Consider the following 24,398-nt stretch of genomic DNA (forward strand, 5'->3'; position numbering starts at 1 on the left):
GTTGCGCTTACAGAAATGATCTTCGATCATTCAATTTTTAGTAGTACGATTTTTTTGTTTCAGATAGCAATACACGTGTAGGCGTTGCATTGATGTAATCGCCTTATCGTTGCCGCCGCTGACTACTCCCCGAATCCTGATCACGCAGGAGGCAGTCACCGTCGACGCCCTAGACACGTCCTTACGGATCCATCAGATCCAATAACCTTTGCATTAGATGCCTTCAGCTCTAACACTAGGAGCAGGCTTAGGGACCTCGGTAACCGTACTCGTCGAACTCGACAAAGAGTTCGCCGTGCAACCTAACCCATGAATCAGCTCGCTGAGTTTCTCGCCGGATCTTCTCAGCGGGTCGCGATTCCGATCCGGTAGTAGATTCATCCGCGAAGCAGCTACTCTTGAGCTGTTAGGTCTCCTTCGGAGGAGCTCGGGTAGCTGTTAGCAAATCCCACCCCTCCTGGCTGAGCCTTTGCTCGCCCACTTGTCCTGGTGAAACTGGAAAGGCCTCCGGGCCACCAGTAATCCTTCAATCATAAAAAAAAAAACTTATCAAGATATTTGATGTGCTTTGATAAAATCCTCATACAATTGCTGATATTCATAAATTTAGTTTACATCTAAGCAATAACAAAATAAAAAAAAACACGCTTGGTTCTTATGATGTGATCATACAAAGGCATAGACTCAAAAAATCATAGAAAACCAATACAGGTGTTATGCTCTTATTATTATTTATTCTTATCATTTGAAAATTACTTTGACAGCAACTATGTGAGTGCGCGATAGAAAAATACAGGACAAAGTTAACTGTATTTTAAAATTAAACATACACATGTTCGAAAAATATAATATTCGAACAACAAATCGATTTCTCAATAGAACGCATACGACATCTATCGTACATTGATGTAAACATATAATCTGGAATTTGGCAACTATTGTAAGCTAGTGTTATACGACTTAGCACGATCGAACAGAACTGGTGCCGTATTCGTGGCGCGAAGCACATGAATGGCCCGACATTAAGCTGAGTCATGACGAAAATCCCATTGTGTAACGAAATTGTGACGAGACGCGACAGCGACACAGCGGTGTCCGCGTGCTATAAGACACGACGCTAATTGTGAATGAGGGTCAAAGTTCGACGTTTTGGATCGTATTACCAATATCAATTTCCTATTACGAATGACTTATTACATTTATCAAGATTTTTTTGTATCGTCCGCGCTTTCAGTCGGTATGTATAACAACACTTTTTACAGGTGGTAGGACCTCTTGTAAGTCCGCGCGGGTAGGTACCACCAAGTTGCCTATTTCTGCCGTGAAGCAGTAATTCGTTTCGGTTTGAAGGGTGGGGCAGTCGTTGTAACTATACTTGAGACCTTAGAACTTATATCTCAAGGTGGGTGGCGCATTTACGTCGTAGATGTCTATGAACTCCAGTAACCACTTAACACCAGGTGGGCTGTGAGCTCGTCCACCAATCTAACCAATTTTTTATTTATTTATTTGATGATTATAATACATCCTCTGAAATTGGTCTATGGTTTTACTTAAGAAAGACCTGAAAAACCAGTTGAATAACTAGGAGGAGGCCAATTCATTATAGAGGCCGATAGTAGATGGCTTCAATAATGGTCTCTTCAAAGCACTTTAGCTGAACGCAGTGCCTCCATAGGAGCTATGAATTCTGCACCGGAATCTGGTGTAGGTATGTGATTGTTGAAAAAGATGCTATAATCATCTCGAACGCTTCTTCGAAGATTTAATCTATTTTTTTATTGCAAAATGTTGCTTTTCTTACTTTTTGAATGTGTTTTACAATTAAAGAGCATTTTAATCAAGTCACTAATTCTTTTGACGGTTCATACAAGCTTAAGAATTTATCTATACTAATATTATAAAGAGGAAAGATTTGTTTGTTTGTTTGTTTGTTTGTTTCGAATAGGCTCCGAAACTACTGGACCGATTTGAAAAATTCTTTTTCCATTAGAAGCCGACATTGTCCCTGATGAACATAGGCTACTTTTTTTAATTTTTTTTTTTTGGTTTCATGTGTGTTTTAATGTTTCCGAAGCGAAGCGAGGGCGGGTCGCTAGTTTATACATAATAAGAAGATTTTGTTTGTATAAAATGTGTATGTATATACGTTATGAATACATCGTTCATATCCATTCTAAATTGTTTGAGTAGGAGACTCAATTGCCGAGTAATTCCACGATTTTACTGGCAGATAGAGCCCACATGTAATTAACTTCATAGTTTTTTCTACATTTTCTTTTCTGTCTTTGGGGTTTAAATTTCCGACAACTTTGCCGTTAATTTTTGTTGTAACTACACTGTTTGCAGTTTTTATTACTGTTAAAATCTATGGTAACTGTGTAATAAATAGGTGTTAAAAGAAACACTTCAATGTGATAATAACTAACATAAAAAAGGTAATTAATAACTTTGAGGTTCCGAGGTATATATTATTATGATAAAACAATGTAAAGGCCAAATAAATGATTTATTTTGTAATTCCGTTATTTCATTGGTAATCTTTGTATTTCTTAAACCTTAGTATTAGTTATTTAGTTAGTTAATTAGAGCCATTGAACTCTCAAATTATGTAACGGAAACATATAGTAAGAGGTGTGCATCTCTGGTAAACAGAGTGAGGGCCAGCTCCAACAGTATCCTGAGCATGATCGCAAGCAGGCTGGACTGTGTATACATGGGTCGCTGTGGTGCTATCTCCCATGGGATGTTACGACAGTAATTCATTGTGATGTAAATATAACTACTAACATAGGTCTAAGTCTTATTAACAATTTATATGAGTCATGGTTACTTGCAATAAAAACATTATTATTATTATTATTATTTTTATAGTATTTTAGTAGCTGCAGAGCTATTATTATTAATTTATTGCGTTGATTATTTTTTTTTCACAACAAAGGTACGCCTTTTATTACAGCTACAAAATGTCAACGGCGTACTGTAAACTGTGAAACCAAATAAAAGGAAAGCCACATAACAAGAGGACTAATCCTCAATAAGCTGGCGGATAGAACAATATATACGCGCGGATGGAGCCAGGACGCGTCCAGAAATTTACTGTCCATAATTACAGGGTTGCTTCAGTTAATTGCAGACGGGCGCTCGTCCCGGCGTACGTCGCTCGCTTTTTTTGACCAAATAAAAATTGACTAATATTCATAATAAATAATGAACTCCGCGTTCTCAAGACTTTCGAGGGAACGCGGTTAGATTCTCGACCGATTATTGTTTCGTGGGTTACTCTGGGGTTAATCAAACGATCGCGGTTGTGGGTTTTCGAATATGTATTTAATTTGTAAAAGCTATCTTAGTTCTTTGTGAGCATTGCTGACTGAATGAATTTAAATTTTTATTCGTTAGATTTCTTGTTCTTTCTATATATGTTTGAGAGATAATTCAAGGAAATTTTATAATTTTTTTTTAATATGCGGCAATCTAATAAAACAAATCTTGAAAAAATATATTTTTAGCTATTAATTTCATTTAAAACTCTTTTTTCCGGTTGAATCTCGCGCTTTTTAATGTCATTATCATTTATATTTGACGTTTCGACTATTGTGCGATTTTACGAATTTAATGTGTAATATTACATAATAATGTAATATTCCATTAAATTATGTCAACGACTCGCAAAAAACCGAAAAATCAAAACCCTATTACAATTAGTCGTCTTCAGATCAATGTATTTAACCTAATACCGAGTATCACTTATTAATAATAATAAATATACCGAGTATCACTTATTTAAAAACTATCGATGAAAGTATAATAAGGTTAAGAACACTGAATTTATCACGTGCACGACTTGGACAACGTTTTTTTTTTTCGTGAATTTATCATAATTTAAGGAATGAGGCAAAAAAAAACTGGTTCACCTCGTTGCATGTTGTTCGCTGTTGCTACAGGCTCTCTTTATAATTGCAGGGTTTCGCCCAAAAGCCCTCAATTATAAAATAATAGCTGATTCGGATCATAGTAATACCAATTATTATCACGCTCGTTCGCCTATCATTATTGTTGAAATATAGCGGACCTGGAGCGTTGTATGCAAACTTTGGATTTTTTATTTGTCCGTTATCGGAAATTATTCGAACCGAGCAATCGAACAAATGCGGATTCAATTGTTGCGATTGAATAAATACGAAACCCAAAGTTGAATAGCTAGGATCAAATCACGCACGGTCATACGGCCTCAATTTAGGATTCCCTGTGGTATGGGCACTAAAATATATACATATAATAGCTGAGTCTCGCGATATTACCCGCGGTTATTGTAGTACCGCGGGTGACGTCACAGGGCGAAGCTATTCTAAAAAAACTAAGTTACTTCTTATATCATATTCTTATACCACCTCTCAGTGATATTCCCGACAAAATCGATCCAGCCGTTCCAAAGATTAGCCGGAACAAACAGAAAGACAGACAAACAGAGAGACAAAATAAATAAAAAGTTATTTTGGTGTTAGTACTGTGTATACATAATTACGCATTTTAGTAAAAAGTGGTTATTTTATTATTACAAACAGACACTCCAAATTTATTTATTTGTATAGATAAATAATAAACGACCCGGCAAAAAGCTTATAAACCTGTTCCTCACAAGAACGTTCGCGCAATGTGGGAATTGAACCCACGACCTTCGACACAACATTCAGAAACGCCAACTACTGTACCACCGAGAAAGTCTCACTTAAAGCTCACTCAAGATTATAATCACTATTTCTAAAAGCATTAATTTGTGAAAAACAAGACTTTAATTTACTCATACAAAGTTGATTTCAGTCAATTAACGCAATGCAATAGATTTGTTATTAAAAGTTGGCAAGAACGCACTGAATTAAATGTTAAAATTGAGATTCGCTGAGTTGTTGTAATGTGTCGATTATTCAAATTTTCGAACAAGAGAATCGCCCCGCCTCTTTGCAATCGCAATCTTAATAAAGACTTCCTAGATGCGCTTACGTATTTTATTTTATGAGATATTACCAACCGACATGTAAGTTTAATTAAAGATAAAGTTTAATTAAATGTTTTATGGCATACATAACTGATGAAATTCGTGTAGTCTAGACGAACTCGAAGACTCATTGTAATTGCTTTTTGACGACTATTTATGTGTACGAGAATAATACTCTACAGTTGGTAACTAATATATGATAAGCTGTGGCGGGTAGCCATCATACAACGCAAGATAATTGACAGATGCCTGAATCTCGCTTACGACATTTTCAAGATAAAGCGCATATATACAAGTTCCGAACAACAACATTCGGACCGTCGGTCTACCGAGCAATATCACCCGCTCGGTGGAAGATCTTCCTTTTGTCGTATATCTCTATAAAGCTATTTTTAATTTTATTATAAAATACATTTGCTGATAGTAATTTGCTAAGTGTTCTTTAAATTTAAATGAATTTTCACATAGATATGAACGTTGTATAGACATCGGTACTGCTTTGGCAGCCGAGTCAATTAATCATCGTAGTTCTACTGGATAATTCGGCGGTTGATTTAGTGAAAAGCAACGTGTTATTACGGGATAAATCTCTATCTAGAAAAGCTAAGAAGGACTAAGCGCGCCCCTGATTTATTGCGCCTCTGGCCATCGGCGACTGCCTTACTTTTTGATTTGTTATTCCAAAGAAACTTTGTTTTCGTATTTAGTTGAATTTTAATTATTGGCTACAAAATTATACGGTATAGTACGTTATTATTGCATTGTATCGTCAATGATTGTTGCTTTTATTGTATCACTGGTTTTCGATTTATCTCTGGCCCTCGGTGGGTATGGAAGCTTCGGGCAGGTAATAACTAAAATTCTTAAAGTTTTTTTTGAGATATCGTTTTGGGTTAAACAGTTTAGACTCACCCTTTTATCGCATGTGAATTGCAAATGTTAAGTCCAATTTTCACAAGGGTAATAAATTATCAAGGAATAAACACAGGCAGCGGCTCTGCTCTGCCCCTGGCATCGCTGACGTCCATGAGCAACGGTGACCACTTACCATCAGGTGGGCCGTATACTCGTCTGCCTACAAAGGCAATAAAAAAATAATAATTCCAAAGCTTTTTTTCTACAAAAATAATCACATTCAAATTTGCTAGCTTAGCTTCTTTAAATTAATAGTATTACTTTGAATATTTATTTTTACAATTAGCAGGAGCGATTTGGCTGTGCTAATTACTAGTATTACTAGTGCCATAAACGACATTGACTACTTACCATCTGGTGATCCGTATTCTCGTCTGCCTTCAATGGTAGTAAAAAACTTCCACCTTAACTTTTCTTAGCTTATGGTCGCATCTACTCCTATGAGCAAGAGTTTTTCTAAGAAAAAATCGTACATTATCATAACTTAATATAAATTTTAAAAGAAAGCGCATGTCCCAGTAGATTTTTTTTGGATCTCTCATGTCTCAAGGTAGTAGGGATTGATATTGCGGATTATATCATTGCCTAATCCCAGGCAATATGTACGCGAGGTAGATTTTGGCCAATTAAAAATGCCTCACTTATTTCCTTGTTTTTATACTACTATAGGGGAAATTTCAGATATTGTATTAGACGCACGTTTTCATCAACTGATTTACAAAATAAAATAGTGGCATTGAATAACCAAACTGGATATAACGGTTAGAAACTAAAACAATGGACACATTGCATACATTGATTTAACGCGTGGTCCATAACGCTATATGTGGTGGCGCTGCGAAGTCCGCATGGCGAGATTTCGAGGTCCTCCGGCAGCCGGAGCAGACAGTACGAACGAGCTTTCTGTGATGACGATGAGGCCGAGTGAAACGCTACTAATGTGCATCGCGTCCTAACCCAGTAGGCTGATTCCGACCCAGCGGAGTATCCCGGAATACCAGCGGCAGCGGCTCTATCGTTCGAGTGTCCTTAGGGTGAGGAGCCTCGCATCTGGTTGTGGTGTTGACTGCGGTAACCCCCTAACCTCGACCGGGTTCTAACTTCCGCGGGAGTAGAGGCTTGGGCGAGAGTGTAGGTAGTTTGTGGGTAGGGCTCTAAATACCGTCCTTGGACTTGCGGTTCGCTCCCAACATCTGCGGATCGTTCAGTCACCCAGCGCGCCTCGTGGGCGGGAGGACTTCGTAGGAGTTTCGACCCCCGGACCAGAAAATATACCTACGTTGATTTGACAACCATAAATAGACCCATTGATTGTAAGTATGAAATAGAAAACACATATTTACGTAATAGAATATGAAAAGTCACAGTATTAGACCTTTATCAAAAAATAAGCGAGCCGAAATGCAATATGGCATTCAGTTATGAAATAACTAGAGACAGAAAAAATGTGCTTTCTCAAAACGTTTTCCGGGACCGAGGACTTGACCGAACATTTTCACTAATTTAACTCGTGTTTAATTTAATTTAGTAACCAAAGTTTGATGCTTCGAATAAGTTCAATAAGAAGTTTTTCTGGACACGTAATGCGTTTCGGTTTGAAGAGTGGGGCAGCCGTTGTGAGTATACTGAGACCTTAGAAGTATATCTCAAGGTGTGTGGCGCATTTACGTTGTAGATGTCTATGGGCTCCAGTAACCACTTAACACCAGGTGGGCTGTGAGCTCGTCCACACAACTAAGCAATAAAAAAAAAACCACGGACAACTCAACGCAACGCTTAAACACGTGTCTTTATAATACACATTATGTACATATCTGTGTGTATACATATATGTGTCCAACGAAGACTGGCAAAGTACCCTTCGGTATCGGCCTGTAATGCTCGCGCGAAGATAATATCTTGATTTATTGCTCCTATCGACCTAACCGCGCGCCGGTATACCCCGTTCTACCCACACCTGGATCTGGAAAAGTTAATGTATATTTTACGTCTAAAAAAAATAATCAGAAAACATATTTTTAATGTCAAAAATAATTTGTAAATTACACACCCGACCGCGCTCGGTTTTGACTTTCGCTAAATGTGTGAAAGACACTTCAGTATCAAAAAAATAATATCGTAACACTTATCGTATTTTGAAAGTACTAACACAAAATCTTTCACTTAGTGATAACAGCAACTGTACAAAGTTTTAACTCAATCGAAAAAAATACACGAAAACCAGCTTTCATTTTCTTAAATTTAATTTATAGAATTTAGTACCACAAAATACAAGAAAACTTTAAATTGAACAATAAAATCTAAATCATAAAGCGTCACGATGCTTAGGGATATGAAGCGTCCACGAATTGGGGACTAATCTACTTCTAAGATTAAATAAAACCTTAGTTCTCTTAATTCATTGAAGTACTTAGAGTTGTAATAATTCAAAGAAAGAATAATAATCAAATACATTAGGTTATTTTATTAATTAAAAAAGCTGCCCTTACAACTAACAAAGTAAAATATACAAGTATTTGATATACAAATTTGATATTAAAAATTTATTACAAAAAATTTAAATCTTCCGCTTATAAAAATAGCAGATGATAATAATTGATAGCGTATCGTAACTGGTATCCACGATTAGGTACAGGTTTAATAATTAATAAATCTATCGTTGTGCTATCTCGGGCATTGAAGGCGTGTACTGTTGCGAAGAAATTAATGAAGTCTTCTTCGGAGTGTTTCGTTCTTTAATGGCTGCTATTAATTTTATCTCAACAACGGACGGTCGCTTTGCATCGCTACTCTTCTTCATAAAATCACTGTTTCTACTTAAAACGTGCTACAAGATTTTATCAAATGTTTTAATTATACTTTATAGGTAAGTTAGTTAAATAATTAAATTTAAATGATCTTCCGTAGACGGCCATTTAATGTTTTATTGACGTTGGGTGGTACATTTTCGAATTTGAATCCTCAAACTTTTATATTGAAACGTTAAATCTCATTTGGGGTTTTGAGGTTCAATTCTGATAGTAACTAAATAGAACTTTATCAATTGTCAATTTTTTTTAATATTCATAAACTAAAAAGTGTTCAAACGTTATGTTAACAAATGGTATGCTAAGTTTTCCTCATCATTTCGAAAGAACTTGTAGGATTTTTGGCGCGGGCGAGAGAGAGTCATTTCCCAAGTTGCAATTCTACAACACTACTTATATAACCCTGTCTATTTCTGCCATGAAGTAATCTTGCTTTCAGGTTTGAAAGACGCCAATATTAATTGAGCCTTTAATCTTATTTATTAAGACCAGCGGTGACATTCACTGTCTTCGCATTTGAGCGAGCTATCGAAAAACGAGAGCAAAACAAAAATATGCAAATGTAACGTAAGATGTCTGCGCAATTTTTCTTTATAGATCACGAGACCGAGAACAACACAAAGTATTTCATTCGTTCAACAACACGACGAAGGCACCGACAATAAATTTAGGTACTAAAAGACGCACTGCAATATGAATCTTTTAAGAGCAAGCATATTCAATAAAACGTCATGGACACATAAAACGTAGCAATGTGCAACGAGCGGCATCCGTCACAAAAACACCGAGTAGGAGCTTCGACAAGTCCACAAAAGCTCGTAAAAGCTCTCGACTACTATATAGTTATTGTTATAGGGTGGAAACACCATTATTACACGGGTTTGCTGGTTTATTTTGTTGTTCGCCGTCGCTGTCATGAGTGCGGCAACATTTCGTATCGTGATTATTGCGGTTCCCGGCTCGTGCTGTGTGTCATGATGCGAGGACATGATGTTTGTGTTGTTTTAATGCAAATTGTGAGTAGGTTTTTATTTCTATAGATTGGCGGCTAACAATAATGTCACCATCCACGTTATGACATGGGATCGTCTCTACTGATGTTTTCATAAGCAATAAGGGAAAAATAATTGGGGAAAAACTTGTGGATGAGCGTATGCCGGCGTTACTTAAAGGATAAGACAGGCGGCTGGGGTTCGCAAGAATGGAGCGATGCGACCACTTCGGTGTTCAAATCCCGCAGGCAATGAAATACGTATTTAAGTCATGTTCACGAATGACTTCCACGATGTAATATCATCATGTAATAAAAATCAAATTCTAAATTCTAATTTGCGTAATTAGTTATTACACAAATGAGACTTAGACCTCATGTTTCAAGGCTGCATTTTCTCTGTGATATCTAAGGGCTTCGATAACCAGTTAAAATCAGGTGAATCATGAAATCTTTCACTTATTTATACAAAAAAAATAAAAATGACTCCAAGGAAACTCGAAACAACATTAATTTACAAAATTAAGCACACATTACGTGTGCCCGTAATAGAACAGAACGATTGTTGCAGATTTTTTTTTATTGCTAACCGAAACGCGTTACTGCTTCACGGCAGAAATAGAATAGAAATATGTGGTGGTACCTACCCGTGCGGACTCACAAGAGGTCCTACTACCAGATACTCCCAACTTTCCATTGAGAGTGTAAATACCCTGTGTTAATTAATTATAAACGATTTACATTGCAGGCTATGTTTTTTTATATATTATATTTACCTTCATATTCATAATACATCTCTTTTTAACATCTAAATTCCGAATTTGAAATCATACGCACCATAAATAAAAAGTGTCACTCTGATTTACGATACGAATTGAAAAACTCTAAATATTCGAAAACACAATTCTCTCTTCAAAACTAATCCTATTATCACAGTAAACATTGTCGAGTATGACGTGTAATGACGCTTTGTCAAGTGAACATCTCGTCGGGCTTATTGTCTGGTGACACTTGTGCAGTTCCCATACTGATACATCGAACGGAAACATTCAATGCCTTTATTCCGGGATTACGCGAGACTTTGCATAGGAAGCCGTCCTCAAATGTCGCACCATTGAAACGAGTACACTATGAATGAACATACGAAATGAATTTGAACTGACTACGTTAACAATACGATCTATCAATGGGAATTCGGACAATATTTTGGATTTCTATGTAGATTAAAACGGATTATTTTTGATGTACCTATTCGTATACATAAATCGGATCTTGATAAAACGACTAAATTTCAAAGCTGATTGAAAGTTTTCTAACTTAATCTAAAAACATCGAATTTAAAAGTAAGAATGAGTTACATGAAATTTATATGAGAGATTTTATGACCTGGTAACTAAGACCTTTAAGTCATGTCATGTTAGTTTTTATTCTTATTTTTATGAAAAATGATAAAATTGAGTGAAATGATATTAATATGATTAATTTGAGACATTATTCAACTGGGATGAAATTAAATGATGATGATATGGGATGAAACACAATCTCAGTAAAATGGTGGTCATTTACTGAGATTTTTTCAGTGGACTTTTTGTAGGAACCCGAGAAGTTACGTCCAGCGGCTTTGTTTTATTTTCCCACTTTCACAGATATTAAACAGTAAATAAACCACCGCTATTACACATTTAAACCTGAAGAAACACTAAATAGACAAAATAAAACAAATCACACAACTTCACTCCTCGCGTTCCCGCCAAAAAGTCCATGGATTTTGTTTTTTCATTAAAACCACAGACTATAACATACACAACATATATAGACTATACACAACTCATGAAAATCCTGCCAACATGAATTTTAAAAAATCAGATTCACAGTATTTCATTAAATTGATATGCTGTGCATTAAAGCAGAGTTAAGAAGCTTAAAGATTACGTCGCCTACATATATAAAATCCCATTTCAGTAACCCACACTCAAGCAAGTCGTTGTAACAAGAATAGCTGCAATCCAGACCGTTTCTTGTATAAGTAGAATGCAACGGAAGTTGGTGTGAGATTTCAAACGGATAACTGGCACCCCTTGTGCGGACTATAGCTCTGCACCAATTCAGTGATAGGGTTGTATGCGTGCTAATATTATTAGATTGTATTCGAACATAACTGAAGAAATTTTTTGAAGGGAAGAATTATTAAATTATTCCTGTTTCAAAAATAAATTTTTAAATTATTTAACTATACAAACGTGTTTTTTTTTTTTGCTTAGATGGGTGGGTGAGCTCACAGCCCACCTGGTGTTACTGGAGCCCATAGACGTCTACGACGCAAATGCGCTACCCTTCTTGAGATATAAGTTCTAAGGTCTCAGTATAGTTACAACGGCTGCCCCATCTTTCAAATCGAAACGCATTACTGCTTCACGGCAGAAATAGGCGGGGTGGTGGTACCTACCCGTGCGGACTCACAAGACGTCCTACCACCAGTAATTACGCAATTTTTTTTTTTTGCGGGTTTGATTTTTATAACACGATTTTATTCCTTCACCATGGAAGTCAATCGTGAACATTTGTTAAGTACGTATTTCATTAGATAAATTGGTACCCGCCTGCGGGATTCGAACACCGGTGCATCGCTACATACGAATGCACCGGACGTCTTGTCCTTTAAACCACGACGACTTCAAAATATTTTAGTACACATTGATTATGTGATAAAAATTCGTGTGCGTGCAATTCTGAACTTAATCAGTTCACACAAATAGGTTAATACAGGTTTTATCTTATAATCTAACAAATAACATATTATAGTATTTGAAAACTAATTAGCTAATAAAAACATATTAATTTCTACAACGTGGCGCTACATAATAAATTCAATACCGAGAGACTATAGATAAGCAATCGTAGACCATATGAAATGTCTATTGAAAAACGTCAGTCTCCTTAATTTTGTGTCAGCATGATGTCAGTTGTTTATATAAAAAAATTCAAAATGTATTTTGTAATCTTTAATTTAAATAAGAATACTGTCCAGAGTCCAATCAACTTATCGTTTTGAATCTGTATGATAGTAGATTTTTAACGGTAACAATAAATATAAAAAAATCTACGTCATTTTCAACTATGAATATTGTAACACAAACGGTAGCGTGAAAATCGCGACCCTATAGTAATATTCAATCATAAAGTTACTAACTAAGAATCAAATCTCCGAAACACAATACGAACTGTAATTATAGTTATTTCGCGATTGCAACTCGATCTGTGAAGTACAGTAGGTTTGGGCGGACGATGGGCGGCGCGAGACCCACCCCGCCATGTGCGCACGCGACTGTAATGTGGGCACTGTAAGTAATTGTATAGAGATTTTGAAAAAAAAAGAACTAACAAAACAGCCCATTGTATAAGTAGAATGTGTTCAAACTTTAAACTAAAATTACAATAGTATACAAATCGTATAGCTACAATTAATTCATGTAGATATATTCCGTGACTATATTTTACTTTGATCATCGACAAATCAATGCTTGTTCAAACAAAAAAGTTTTATTTATTATTACATTTGCTTATTACTTTTACCGACTAAAGATTATGATAATAACGATCGCTAACGATCCTGTAAGCTGGTAGATCCTGTCGAAGGTCTTCATGATATCAACGCTCACAGCTCGCCCTTGATCTCTAAGGCTTCAGCCCATATTTGAGTAAGGTAAGCCTTTCCAGTTTCACTAGGATAGGTGGGCAAGCAAAGTCTCAGCTGGGAGAGGCAGAAAATGTGTTAATGCACAATAGAGCCAACAGTAAGGAAAGAGAACAGTTGCACAGAACTCAGCGTGCGCACCGAGATTACAATAATTACGATCGCACGCGCCTCGACGGTCGCTCTAATAACTATCATTTGCGCATGTTATTGTATATCCAGTACAAAACACTCGCCCTATCAGCAGTGACATCTCTTGAGGCGCTTTGTGACACCGTAGGCGCAGAAGAGAGCATGAGTATGTTTTGCATAATCCAACTCAATTGATTAGAGTTTTCAATAAATTTTACTAACTGTATTAGTATTTTTTTTGGTCTTTTAGTGTACTGTAAAAGCTGGTGAAATCGTGAATATGGAAAGCGCGTTTAAAAAGGATATTCGGTTGGATAGGTACCTACATATTGGAATCCTTTTAATCAATGTGTATGTACCGATGTTACGATTAGATCCGCGAATAAATAAATATTTAGCCGTGAACATAGGAATTGTATAGCGTTTTTTTAGTCCGCGAATAGTAATAAAAACGCGAATGAAGGAAGCGCGAGTCAGTAGCTTTTACTGTAATATTCACATGAGTACAGTTCCGCAAAAAAAAAGGTTAATTTGAATTAAGAATTAAACAAAATTGTAATAACATTTTCGGTTTATAAAGGTTCGTTAACATTTTCTTTGTTGTATCATTGTAAGTTGGTATTAGATTTTCCTGCCGTAAATGGCCAGATAAGCGGCGGACTCGCCTATTACTGAGTGGTTGTCGGAGGACAAACACACCACTTTACATGTGGAAGTAAGCATTGTTAGCCTGCACGGATAGACAGATCGATCACGTTTATCTTAGACATTTCTCCCAAAGAACAGAAATGCATTCCGGTTTCAAACATAAAATAGCACATATATACACTATTGAGATTTCAACTTCATATCTAAAGGCTAGAAACGACACTGCGGCTGTGACGTCAACCGCATATTTAGCGCCTTAAATAAAATAAAGCTATTCCAATTCAAAGACGATAAAAGTGAAATCCTTAAAAGTATTCTTATATTCTCTCGTAGACTAAATCCTATAATTATATATGTGTCTCCTCTTAATTTTGCTTTTTCGTGTCATCAAGTTTCATATCACAACGATGGCAAAGGAATTTAACTTCTAAATTGTAATTCTTACCTATCTGAATAACACATCTTATCTCGTAAACGTAGCCTCGAAATCTCAGGTTATTTTTAACCCATAGACACAGCCTACTGAGTTTCTCGCTGTATCTTCTCAGTGGGTCGCGTTTCCGATCCAGTGGTAGATTCTGCGAAGCACTACTCTTGCTAGGGCTAGTGTTAGCAACACTTCCGGTTTGAGCCCCGTGAGCTCACCTACATGTTAGTGTGAAGCTGTAATAGCCTCTCAAGGCTATCAGCATAAGGAAAAAAAATCAGGTTATTAGTAACTAATGTGTTACTAATAACCTGCAAATTCACCACAGATACGCGAATACGTGTACAATAAGCTTTTTTACGAGTATATTTTTGATACTATAAATTTAACTCGCGCTCTTTAATCTAGATACCTACAGAGTAACAGATTCATGCACAAAACAAATGAATGAAAAGAAAATAAGTAACAATTACGTTTATTTGTAACGCAACAGCTGTTAAAGCGTCATATGAACAGATTTCGCGTGATACGACTCGTGAAAAAATATATCCTGTCATATGAGTAGTATCCGCCCTCTAAGTAATCGGCGACGGTAAAAAATGGACCAATTTTTATAATAGCTCTTTGGGATATTAATACAAATGTTTTTTTTTTTATATTATTATTAGAAAACGGAAATGTTTATTGCTCGCGATAATTGGGAGAGGAAATTTTTGATTTATTTAAACTAACGAGAAATTAGTGACGCGTTACTTAAAGATTTTTTTTGTCAATTTTCCGGCCAACATTGTTAAAAGTTGAATTCACAAATATATATATATTTTTTTAAATATATGTGAAATCCGTTCATAGTCAAAGTCCGCTAAGTCTATCGATTTGTATGTGCCATCTTTTCTGCGCATTGATGGTACTATGACAGAATCCTTTTCCAACAACAATTGTACTAAGTTTCATCATGGTCGTATGAATATACTATAAAGGACAAACAAATTGTGTTTGTTTATACAGATAGATTAGGAATGGCCAAGGTTTTTCGAATAGCACTCCTCATATAGTTATATTATTTCTATATAGTTAGTTATATCATCGTTGTCAAACCAAAATCTGCTATGTGTACTTTTTGAGATTTTTACATTTTGACCTTTTCGTATAGTTCACAGCCCTATCTACCGTATAAAAAATACTGTTATGTGTCTATAGCTTTAATATTTATCTATAGTTTCTTAAAAAGTCACCTTCATATAAAATTTTATACGAAAATGTTTTTACTCGTTAATTCAAAATAGAGTGTCTGCACATAGCAAGCAGATTTTGATTTGACAGCGACGATATGTGGACATTTAAATATTGAATTTAGCATTCCAAAGAAAACGAAATGTTGTGTGAGTAAATATTCGTAGATTAGATAGTCTTCTCGGAAAACTTACATTCTATATAAAGTAATAAATATATGATAGTACTATCAGTTTTTCGTGAGCCCGCCCTCAGAAGCCGCCCTGTGCCAGTAACGCCGCCCCGTCCGTAAACAAATAGCAGGCAGCGCCACCACGCGGCAGAGGCGAGACAGACGCGTACCGTACTGCACTCGCGCCGCGGACTCGATAGGACCCGGACCCCGCAATTAACTACCGAGATTGGCTCACAGCGAGATTTACTTATCGAGTGTAATCGAGATACTTCTCGATTTAACGCTGTGTTGTGGTCGCGTGTGATGTGTTACGGTGATCAGAAGGAATAAGAATTCTCTCATGGGCTGAGATGAACTGCGCGTATTATCAGCAGCACGGGGGCCCGCACCCGGTCCCCCACCATGTTAATAACGGTTACTTCAACGAGGTAATTAATGTTTTCGCAATTATTATTAATTTATTTTGTTGTTTAATTTGAAACGGAAGAAAAATATCTCGAAGAAGAAATATCTAGAAAGAAGAAAAATATCTCGTATTATATTGTTTAACTGTTTGTCCTGCCTCTGTGTTTGGTGTGTATTTAAATATACTGTGTTGAATGCACTTCAACATACATCGTAATTCAACAAAATATAACCACACGAAACACATAATTTTTTGTAATAAAAGTAAGGACTCATTCTTCAACTTAATTACTTTCAATTCTCAATGAGATTAGCGATACACTAGCTGAAAGCCCTCTAATTTCTTTCCCCCAAAATACAAGCTACTTATTAAGTATTAATAAAACACACACACACAAAAGAACAACAATGAATAATAAATTAACATAACAACTGATTAGCATTATAACATTCGAGAATAACAAGAATCGAATTCCCTGATATACGAAAGTTAAAGTAACAAAAGAAGCACAAAACAAAAAAAAAATTAAAGAAAAATGAACGCAGAAAGGCAACTCAACATCGAACAAAGGCAGGAATGGAATAAAAATATTTAATTGGCGTGATTACGACACACAAACACCTCATGCGGCTCCGTCATGCGTCATACCGCGATCACTGACGGCCCAATAGAACCGTGCGAAGCCTTTCTTCTATTGTCAACCATTCTTTTCATGTTTTCATTTCACTATTTATTGCACTTTTAAGTGTTTGTCGCTTTTTGTGGATTATAGACAAATTGTATTTCGAAGTTCAGACGATTCATAGAACAGATTAGCGAGTAGTTTCTATAGCATTTATTCTATTGAAATAAAAAGTAAATGCAGATAATTGTAGATTAAAAAAAATGGAATTTAAAGTTTTTTTTTTAAATCAAAGTGCAACTCCGCGTATTATTTCATCGTTATCATATCGACGCTTGAAACGCAAACATGACTAAGCGAAAATAACTGCTTTGTACATAAATGATAGGCAATAACCATATTCGACGCGCAATAAAATATATATTTCTAGGTCTATTAAAATCATTTCAATCCTACAGCTAGATTCGTTAAAATATATATTTTTTCAGGTATTTCAACTTTAAATAATTAATTAGTCTACTGTAAAGTTCACGCATTGTCGCTTAGTCACGTTTGCCTTTCAAGCGTCGATATGTATTTATGATTTACATCGACAGTTGCTTCAGGTCAAATTTCATCAGAATTCAACAATCAAATTTTAAAACATCATTCCAAAACCGAAATCGTTCTTACACATTAGTCATTGATCGTGCCTCTATAATTATTATAATGCAAAGATAAAATATTTTTTCCGACATGAGCCAGTCATCGCAATTAACTTCAATCCTTTAAAGGTTTCAATATTTCTGGAGTCATTGAACAGATGAATGGAAATGATGATTACAATATGCGTACATACCTAGAGACCAACAAAAACTGGTTTATTTGAAGCGAAATAACTGCTTAAAATGCTATCTTAATAGAAATAAATACCTGCAAAAATATAATTGTATCTTTTGATATTCGTGTAATTTTCAATATTAACATATTATGTTACATATGTTAGCTATCTAATTGACGGGTTTTATAAAAAAACAGTCTTCAGTTTGTGTAATTTTATTTGTTAGTAAATGCAATATTATTATAATATCCCGCCTATGTTTCATATGTTCCCGATATTTATCCTCGAGTAACCGCAGAGATAAACTAAATAATTGTAAAGGTTAAAGCGTTGAATATTATAGCTTTGTATCATTTTTGTTTTTATTACTTCATTTAGCTAATAGTTTTGGGGATATAGTAATAATCATTCTAATAAATTTCAGTTATACAATAAAAAATAATTAAAATTTAGAAAAATGCAGTTTTTCGCGACTTCTATCATATTAATTACACTTCTTTCTTTATGGATTGAACTCATTGCATTATGTATATTAGAAATATATCCAATTATCCCTATTTTGCCGCATAGCATGCTTTTCACGCGTTATAGCCAAAATGGAGGCTTTGATCTCTTGTTTCAAGGTGAGCTACAGCATTCCCTTTGTGGGCTGCTTTTTACCTATCTAGCTGCCAGTATTCTTGACAGGCTTCACCTTGGCTGGTGGGTGGTCAGACGGCTTAGCCTGAAAGAATTTGCTTATTTTATCCTACCTAAGCTGGTAGGCTTTAGGGGCTATGCCCGCGTAACCGAGCGAGTGGCTGAGCTCACGGGGCTCTAACTTAAGGACGTTGCTAGCACTAGCCCTAGCAAGAGCAGTGCTTCGCAGAATCTACCACCGGATCGAAAACGCGACTCACTGAGAAGATCCGGCGAAAAACTCAGTAGGCTGTGTCTGTGGAGAATTTGCTAACATCTGCCCTAACAAGAGCAGTGCTACTCCCGATCCATTAACAGTGCTCTTAGTTACCTCAATTTTTACGTTTAGCATTCCACACTACTATTGCGACCAGTCAAGTTCATTACCAGACCTTATTAGTGAAGTGCAGAAGTATAATTTTCCCTGGTCACCGTCCTCGTCGAGCCCGTCGCTTGCGACGAAGGGCTCGGCAAATAAATTAACCCATAGACACAGCCCACTGATTTTCTCGCCGGATCTTCTCAGTGGGTCGCGTTTCCGATCCGGTGGTAGATTCTGCGAAGCACTGCTCTTGCTAGGGCCAATGTTACCAAAACCTCCGGTTTGAGCCCCGAGAGCTCACCTACACGTTAGGGTAACGCTAATATAGCCTCTCAAGGCTATAAGCATAGGTAGGATAAAAAAAGCTACGATGAATCCGACGAAAAAAGTTGAATCTTCATTGCATCTTCCCGTAACCTAAGCACTACAGAAATGAAGCGAATATTTTTAATTCAGTTTTGAATTTTTTAACTTCGTTCATATAAAAGCTAATTACGTCTCGCAAAATACTGTGTTAAGAATAAATAATACACACATTTCATTATGTAGCCTTTGTAATATTTTACTTATCGTGTTAAAAACTAAAAGTAATTATTCAATTTTCAACGCGCTTTCTATCCGATGCTAGGCGAAGTGCGGGGTCGGGCGGGGGTACACTCAGTTGGGTCTCGCAATTACGGGGCCCATAATTACAGGGCTGGGCCCCGCTCGGCGCCGAAACCAGCCGCTCGGTCGAATCCTGCCGTAATTAAAAAAGCTCCAAATTAAATTCGCTCGTGTGTATCCCGACTTATGATGTTACGTTTAAGGGTATCTCTAATTAGTTTGCCTTTTTTACTGTGTTGACTGATGGTGAAAACGTCTTTTTTTTCTTTTGCTTAGACCATTAAACTAGTATTCTTGTTAATAAAATATTATTTTGAAGCCTGAACTTCAAATGAAAGTCCATTATATGCATTCAAAAAAAAACTTATAGATAAACCGCCGCAAGTTGGCGATAATAAGTTATGGCAATGTTTTACTTTTAATTCAAATACAACTACTAGAAGAATAGTCGTTCAATTTTACTAAAATAAAAACAAATTTTTCGAATTTTTCAATCATTATTTTTACTACGCAAGTCATCATGGCCTAAATGCAAATCTGATAATGTTCAATATTCGCAGGCAGGAACATTTTCTAAAGAATTGCATACATATTTTACAAACAACTTCCATAATATCGGACTTGACTGCACGGTGACAACTCGGAATGGCACCACCTCATCTCTTCCTGTAGATGTCTAAAAACGCGACTAGACGGAGAATGGGCACCTCGCGTGGAGTACTGCTCCTATCCCTGGGCCGGGGCTCCCAAATACCAGCATCTTCCACTTGATTCCATACAGAAGAGGGCCGTTCGGATTGTCGATAATCCCATTCTCACGGAGCGTTTGGAACCTCTGGGTCGTCTGCGGAGGGACTTCAGTTCCCTCTGTATTTTGTACCACATGTTTCATGGGGAGTGCTCTGAGGAATTGTTCGAGATGATACCAACGTCTCGTTTTTACCATCGCACCGCCCGCCACCGGAGTAGAGTTCATCCATACAACTTGGAGCCATTGCGGTCATCCACAGTGCATTTCCAGAGGTCTTTTTGCCACGTACCATCCGGCTATGGAATGAGCTCCCCTCCACGGTGTTTCCCGAGCGCTATGACATGTCCTTCTTCAAACGAGACTTGTAGAGAGTATTAAACGATAGGCAGCGGCTTGGCTCGGCCCCTGGCATTGCTGAAGTCCATGGGCGATGGTAACCACTAACCATCAGGTGGGCCGTATGCTCGTCTGTCTACAATAAAAAAAAAATCGTTTCCTAAGTATTATACCAGGCATTTACTGGTATGCTCCGCGGGCTTATTGTAAGCTCGCACGGACAAGCAACAATATCCTGCCTATTTCTGCCATGAAGCAGTCATACGTTTCGGCTTGAAGCGTGGGACAAACACGCGGCGTTCACGTAGTGAAGCTTATAAGTTCCGGTAACTATTTAACACCAGATGTACCGTGAGCTTGTTCACTCGTCAATGAAATAAATCTGCCCAAATCAGGTTTTTCTGTCGAATAAATTGATATTTGTATATACTTTTGTATTAATGCCTATATGTATTTAATATTTAAATATATAAAGATATTAAAGAATCGGATAAACAGCCCTCAAGCCGGTTCGCACATGTTTTTTTTCCTGGTGTGGAAATCGAGCCCACGACCCTTATTCGAGCAGTTAGGACTACTAACTACCATGCTACATAATCAATCATGAATATTTAAACGTATTTCTTACCCAATTTTTCTACTACTAAAACTCTCATTCCTATCTTAATTATTAGTCGTAGGGTATCTTGCAAGCTCGCAAGAATAATAACGAATGATCTTACCTAATTCTATTACGAGATTATCACGCGTTCCCACTGGAATAAAACTGGCTAGCTGTACTGATGCGTGATTTTATTATTTTTATTGTCATTATGACCAGCGGTAATAACTTTGGTTGTCGTTCAGCAATGCATAAACCAATAAAGATAGATATAGACAGATATAGACATCTAATTATTATTTTTTGGTTGTTTTTCTTTTGTTTTTTTTTATTGCCCTTGTAGGCAGACGAGCATAGGGCCCACCTGATGGTGAGTGGTTGCCGTCGCCCATGGACTTCAGCAATGCCAGGGGCAGAGCCAAGCCGCTGCCTACCACTAACCTAGCTAAGGTCTTTATTCTAGAACTTAAATAAGATTATGGTGTATTTAATGTTTGTTTTTTTTAAACATTTAACTATATCAGATACATTTTCATAATAGCTTAGATAACCAGCGACCTCACGTCACAAATTGATTATTTATTTTCCGCAATAATAAAATTACACTTTTTTAAACATATACATTGATTATTGTATTATACAAATTTTGTGTCCTTCAAAACTATACTTTTTAGTAAATGTTCCATTGTAGTAAATGTACAGAAGATCTGTATTAAATTAGAAGAGCATATTTTGTACTGATTTTGATCCTTAAATTTTAGGTATTGAAAAGTGTATTTTTTTTTAAATTTACTTTTAAGCTTCTTTGGCTTGATTCAGATGAGACAAGCATTAACTAAAATATTAGTATAAGGGTTTACTTATATTATAATACATCGTATTTTAGTGGAATTATTAATTTCCGTTTATTTTCAGGTTAGTATCGACCCCGTGTCCACGGATCACAAGGACATGAAGATCTTAGTAAGTACTATTTCTTATATATTTATCTATTTATATTCTAACATCATATAAAACTGCAGTAGATACAATAATTTAACAAAATGAAATAGAAACATGTAATTTGTCATTTCTCAATGAGAATTTGAACACATGTAACGGCATAACAGTCAACAACTTTATCTCCTAATATGTAAACTAAATCATCTTTATAAAAAGTAAATCTGAATTAAATTAATTGTGAGCGATCTTCTAATATCTAATACATATTATCTGTTTTTACAGTTAATGTATCTAATTCTGTGAGTACAATAAAAGTAATCAAAGCCTAAAACTAGTCAAATATAGCCTTTATCAAATCAAAACTATTAAAATGCTGCATTTAAATATAGTGCGAAATAGTTAAACTTTCGACATCCCCTCGGATAATTTTTATCCTTAGGGAAATAAGATCTGGCAATCTGTGAACATTTCGAAACAATGCATGGTGATATCAATAACATACTAGTGCACAGAAAAATGCAATATTTTGAATAGAGACTTGAATACATAGTTGGCGGGAACTATTTTTACCTTTTAATAAAGGTTTTATTACCAAACTACTATGAACTCTCACAGCCTACTAAGTTTCTCGCCGTACCTTCTCAGTGGGTCGCGTTTCCGATTCGGTGGTAGATTCTGCGAAGCCCGGCTCTTGCTAGGGTCAGTTTTAGCAACACTCCGGTTTGAGCCCCGTGAGCTCACCTACACACGTTAGGGTGAAGCTGAAATAGAGTCTCAAGACTATCAGCAAAAGTAGGAAAAAAAAAAACTATGAACTCTTAATTTAAGTTCTAATTTAAGTTCATGACGACAGTAAGAAAGGTTGTGAGGCTTACCATCATCAGACACAATATTAGATATTAACCCTTTTAGTTACCGCTCAGTAAAAGGATCAATACAATAAATTTGTGCATAAATACGTTCCAATCGCCCACACACCGACATGCTTAACTCGCTCGCGGCGGTATTTGTCTTCCTATACTTCAATCATGTTTCATAAACTTTACAATTCACCATTATCCGCCCGTAGTCTTTCAATCGAAATATAGTAATATATTGTGCTTAACAAATTTACAAACAATAATACTTGGATCTAAGTTCTGAATTAGTTATTGCCACAGGCATTAGTGGCGCCTAATTTTGCCATGCATTCTTTACAATTGAGACTTAAACCTCATTTCTTAAGGTGGTTGGCGGTATTCAAGTTATGATGTATACGGGCTTCGGTAATTACTTAAGAGCAGATAGACCGTAATGTTGAGCTCAATGAAATTTCACGAATGCCGCTATCTACTTTGACACATAAGTTCGAAGCCTTGTTTGCATTAGAAAAAGAGATGTCTTGCCCTGTTAGCCAGTATATCTGAAATAGTCATTTAATATTATATGTAATCGGTATATATCTATTTATCTATTTTGTTTTTCTATAATAATATATTTCCAATAGTACACCGCAATATACCTGCTATATCTCTATCTTAACCAGAATTTCTGTAAATTAAGATCGCTTTTAGCGATAAGACCGCCTATTGTACAACTGTATCTGCTTGTTGACTGTTTTTTTTAAATGTTAGTTGTTAGTTAGTTAATAAAGTGTATTTTCTCTCTCTCTCTCTCTCTCTCTCTCTCTCAGTCACTCTCTCTATAGAGATATAGATATGTATTGACATCTTTGTTCCACTTTCCACACAGCAAAACAATGCAGTCTGAAGACTTGTTCGATCACGAGCCTCGGCGCACGCGCAACTTCGAAGCGTGCCCGTATATAAAGCATTCTCCTCGCCTCTCACAATTCACAATGCCGATTTCACAGTGTCCATCGACGACAAATCAAAATAAATTACCGATTTCGTCATTCGTTATTCGTTCCGATATAATTTTCCGTCTCCGTTCCGGAAAATCGTAGGCCGTAAGCGTCGTCGGAATTACCGTTGTGATATCATTAAGCAATTACCGATAATAAATCGATACTATCCGTGAATTTATTGAGTATTATAACAATCTGAAATGTTGTGGATCAAAGGAACTGACGCCGCAATCTAAAGAACATTTTCCGGTAGAAAGGCTGAACTATGAAATGACAGTTTGGAAAATTAGTAAAAACAAAGTTATGACAACCGTATACATAACTCAACAAGTTACAAATTCATAAACAAACAGACTTAACGTAATCCTCAAACTACATGTTTCTGCAAAGATGCAGATATGCTCTATGCTTTGATGAGTAGTAGAACAGACATTGTATATAATAATA

General features: G+C 36.2%; 1 protein-coding gene across 5 annotated transcripts in view; it reads left to right on the forward strand.

Moving 5' to 3' along the window:
• The window catches only part of LOC101741704 (transcription factor Sp9), an 87,409-nt gene that overhangs the window by 32,456 nt on the left and 30,555 nt on the right, over positions 1-24,398 (forward strand). Inside the window, exons 1-2 of one of the 5 annotated variants that reach the window (XM_021353476.3) lie at positions 12,671-13,053; positions 22,079-22,126. The exons of 1 other annotated variant lie outside the window; for it this stretch is intronic. In XM_021353476.3, the coding sequence (XP_021209151.1) occupies positions 13,024-13,053; positions 22,079-22,126 (78 nt within the window). In that variant the 5' untranslated portion in view covers positions 12,671-13,023. Of the gene's footprint in view, positions 1-12,670; positions 13,054-15,941; positions 16,450-22,078; positions 22,127-24,398 lie in introns of those variants that run through there. 3 more of the 5 variants (XM_021353474.3, XM_021353475.3, XM_004923165.5) reach the window with 3 other exon arrangements.

This window comes from Bombyx mori, chromosome 10 (genome assembly GCF_030269925.1).
Source record: "Bombyx mori chromosome 10, ASM3026992v2".
NCBI classification, from domain to species: Eukaryota; Metazoa; Arthropoda; class Insecta; order Lepidoptera; family Bombycidae; genus Bombyx; species Bombyx mori.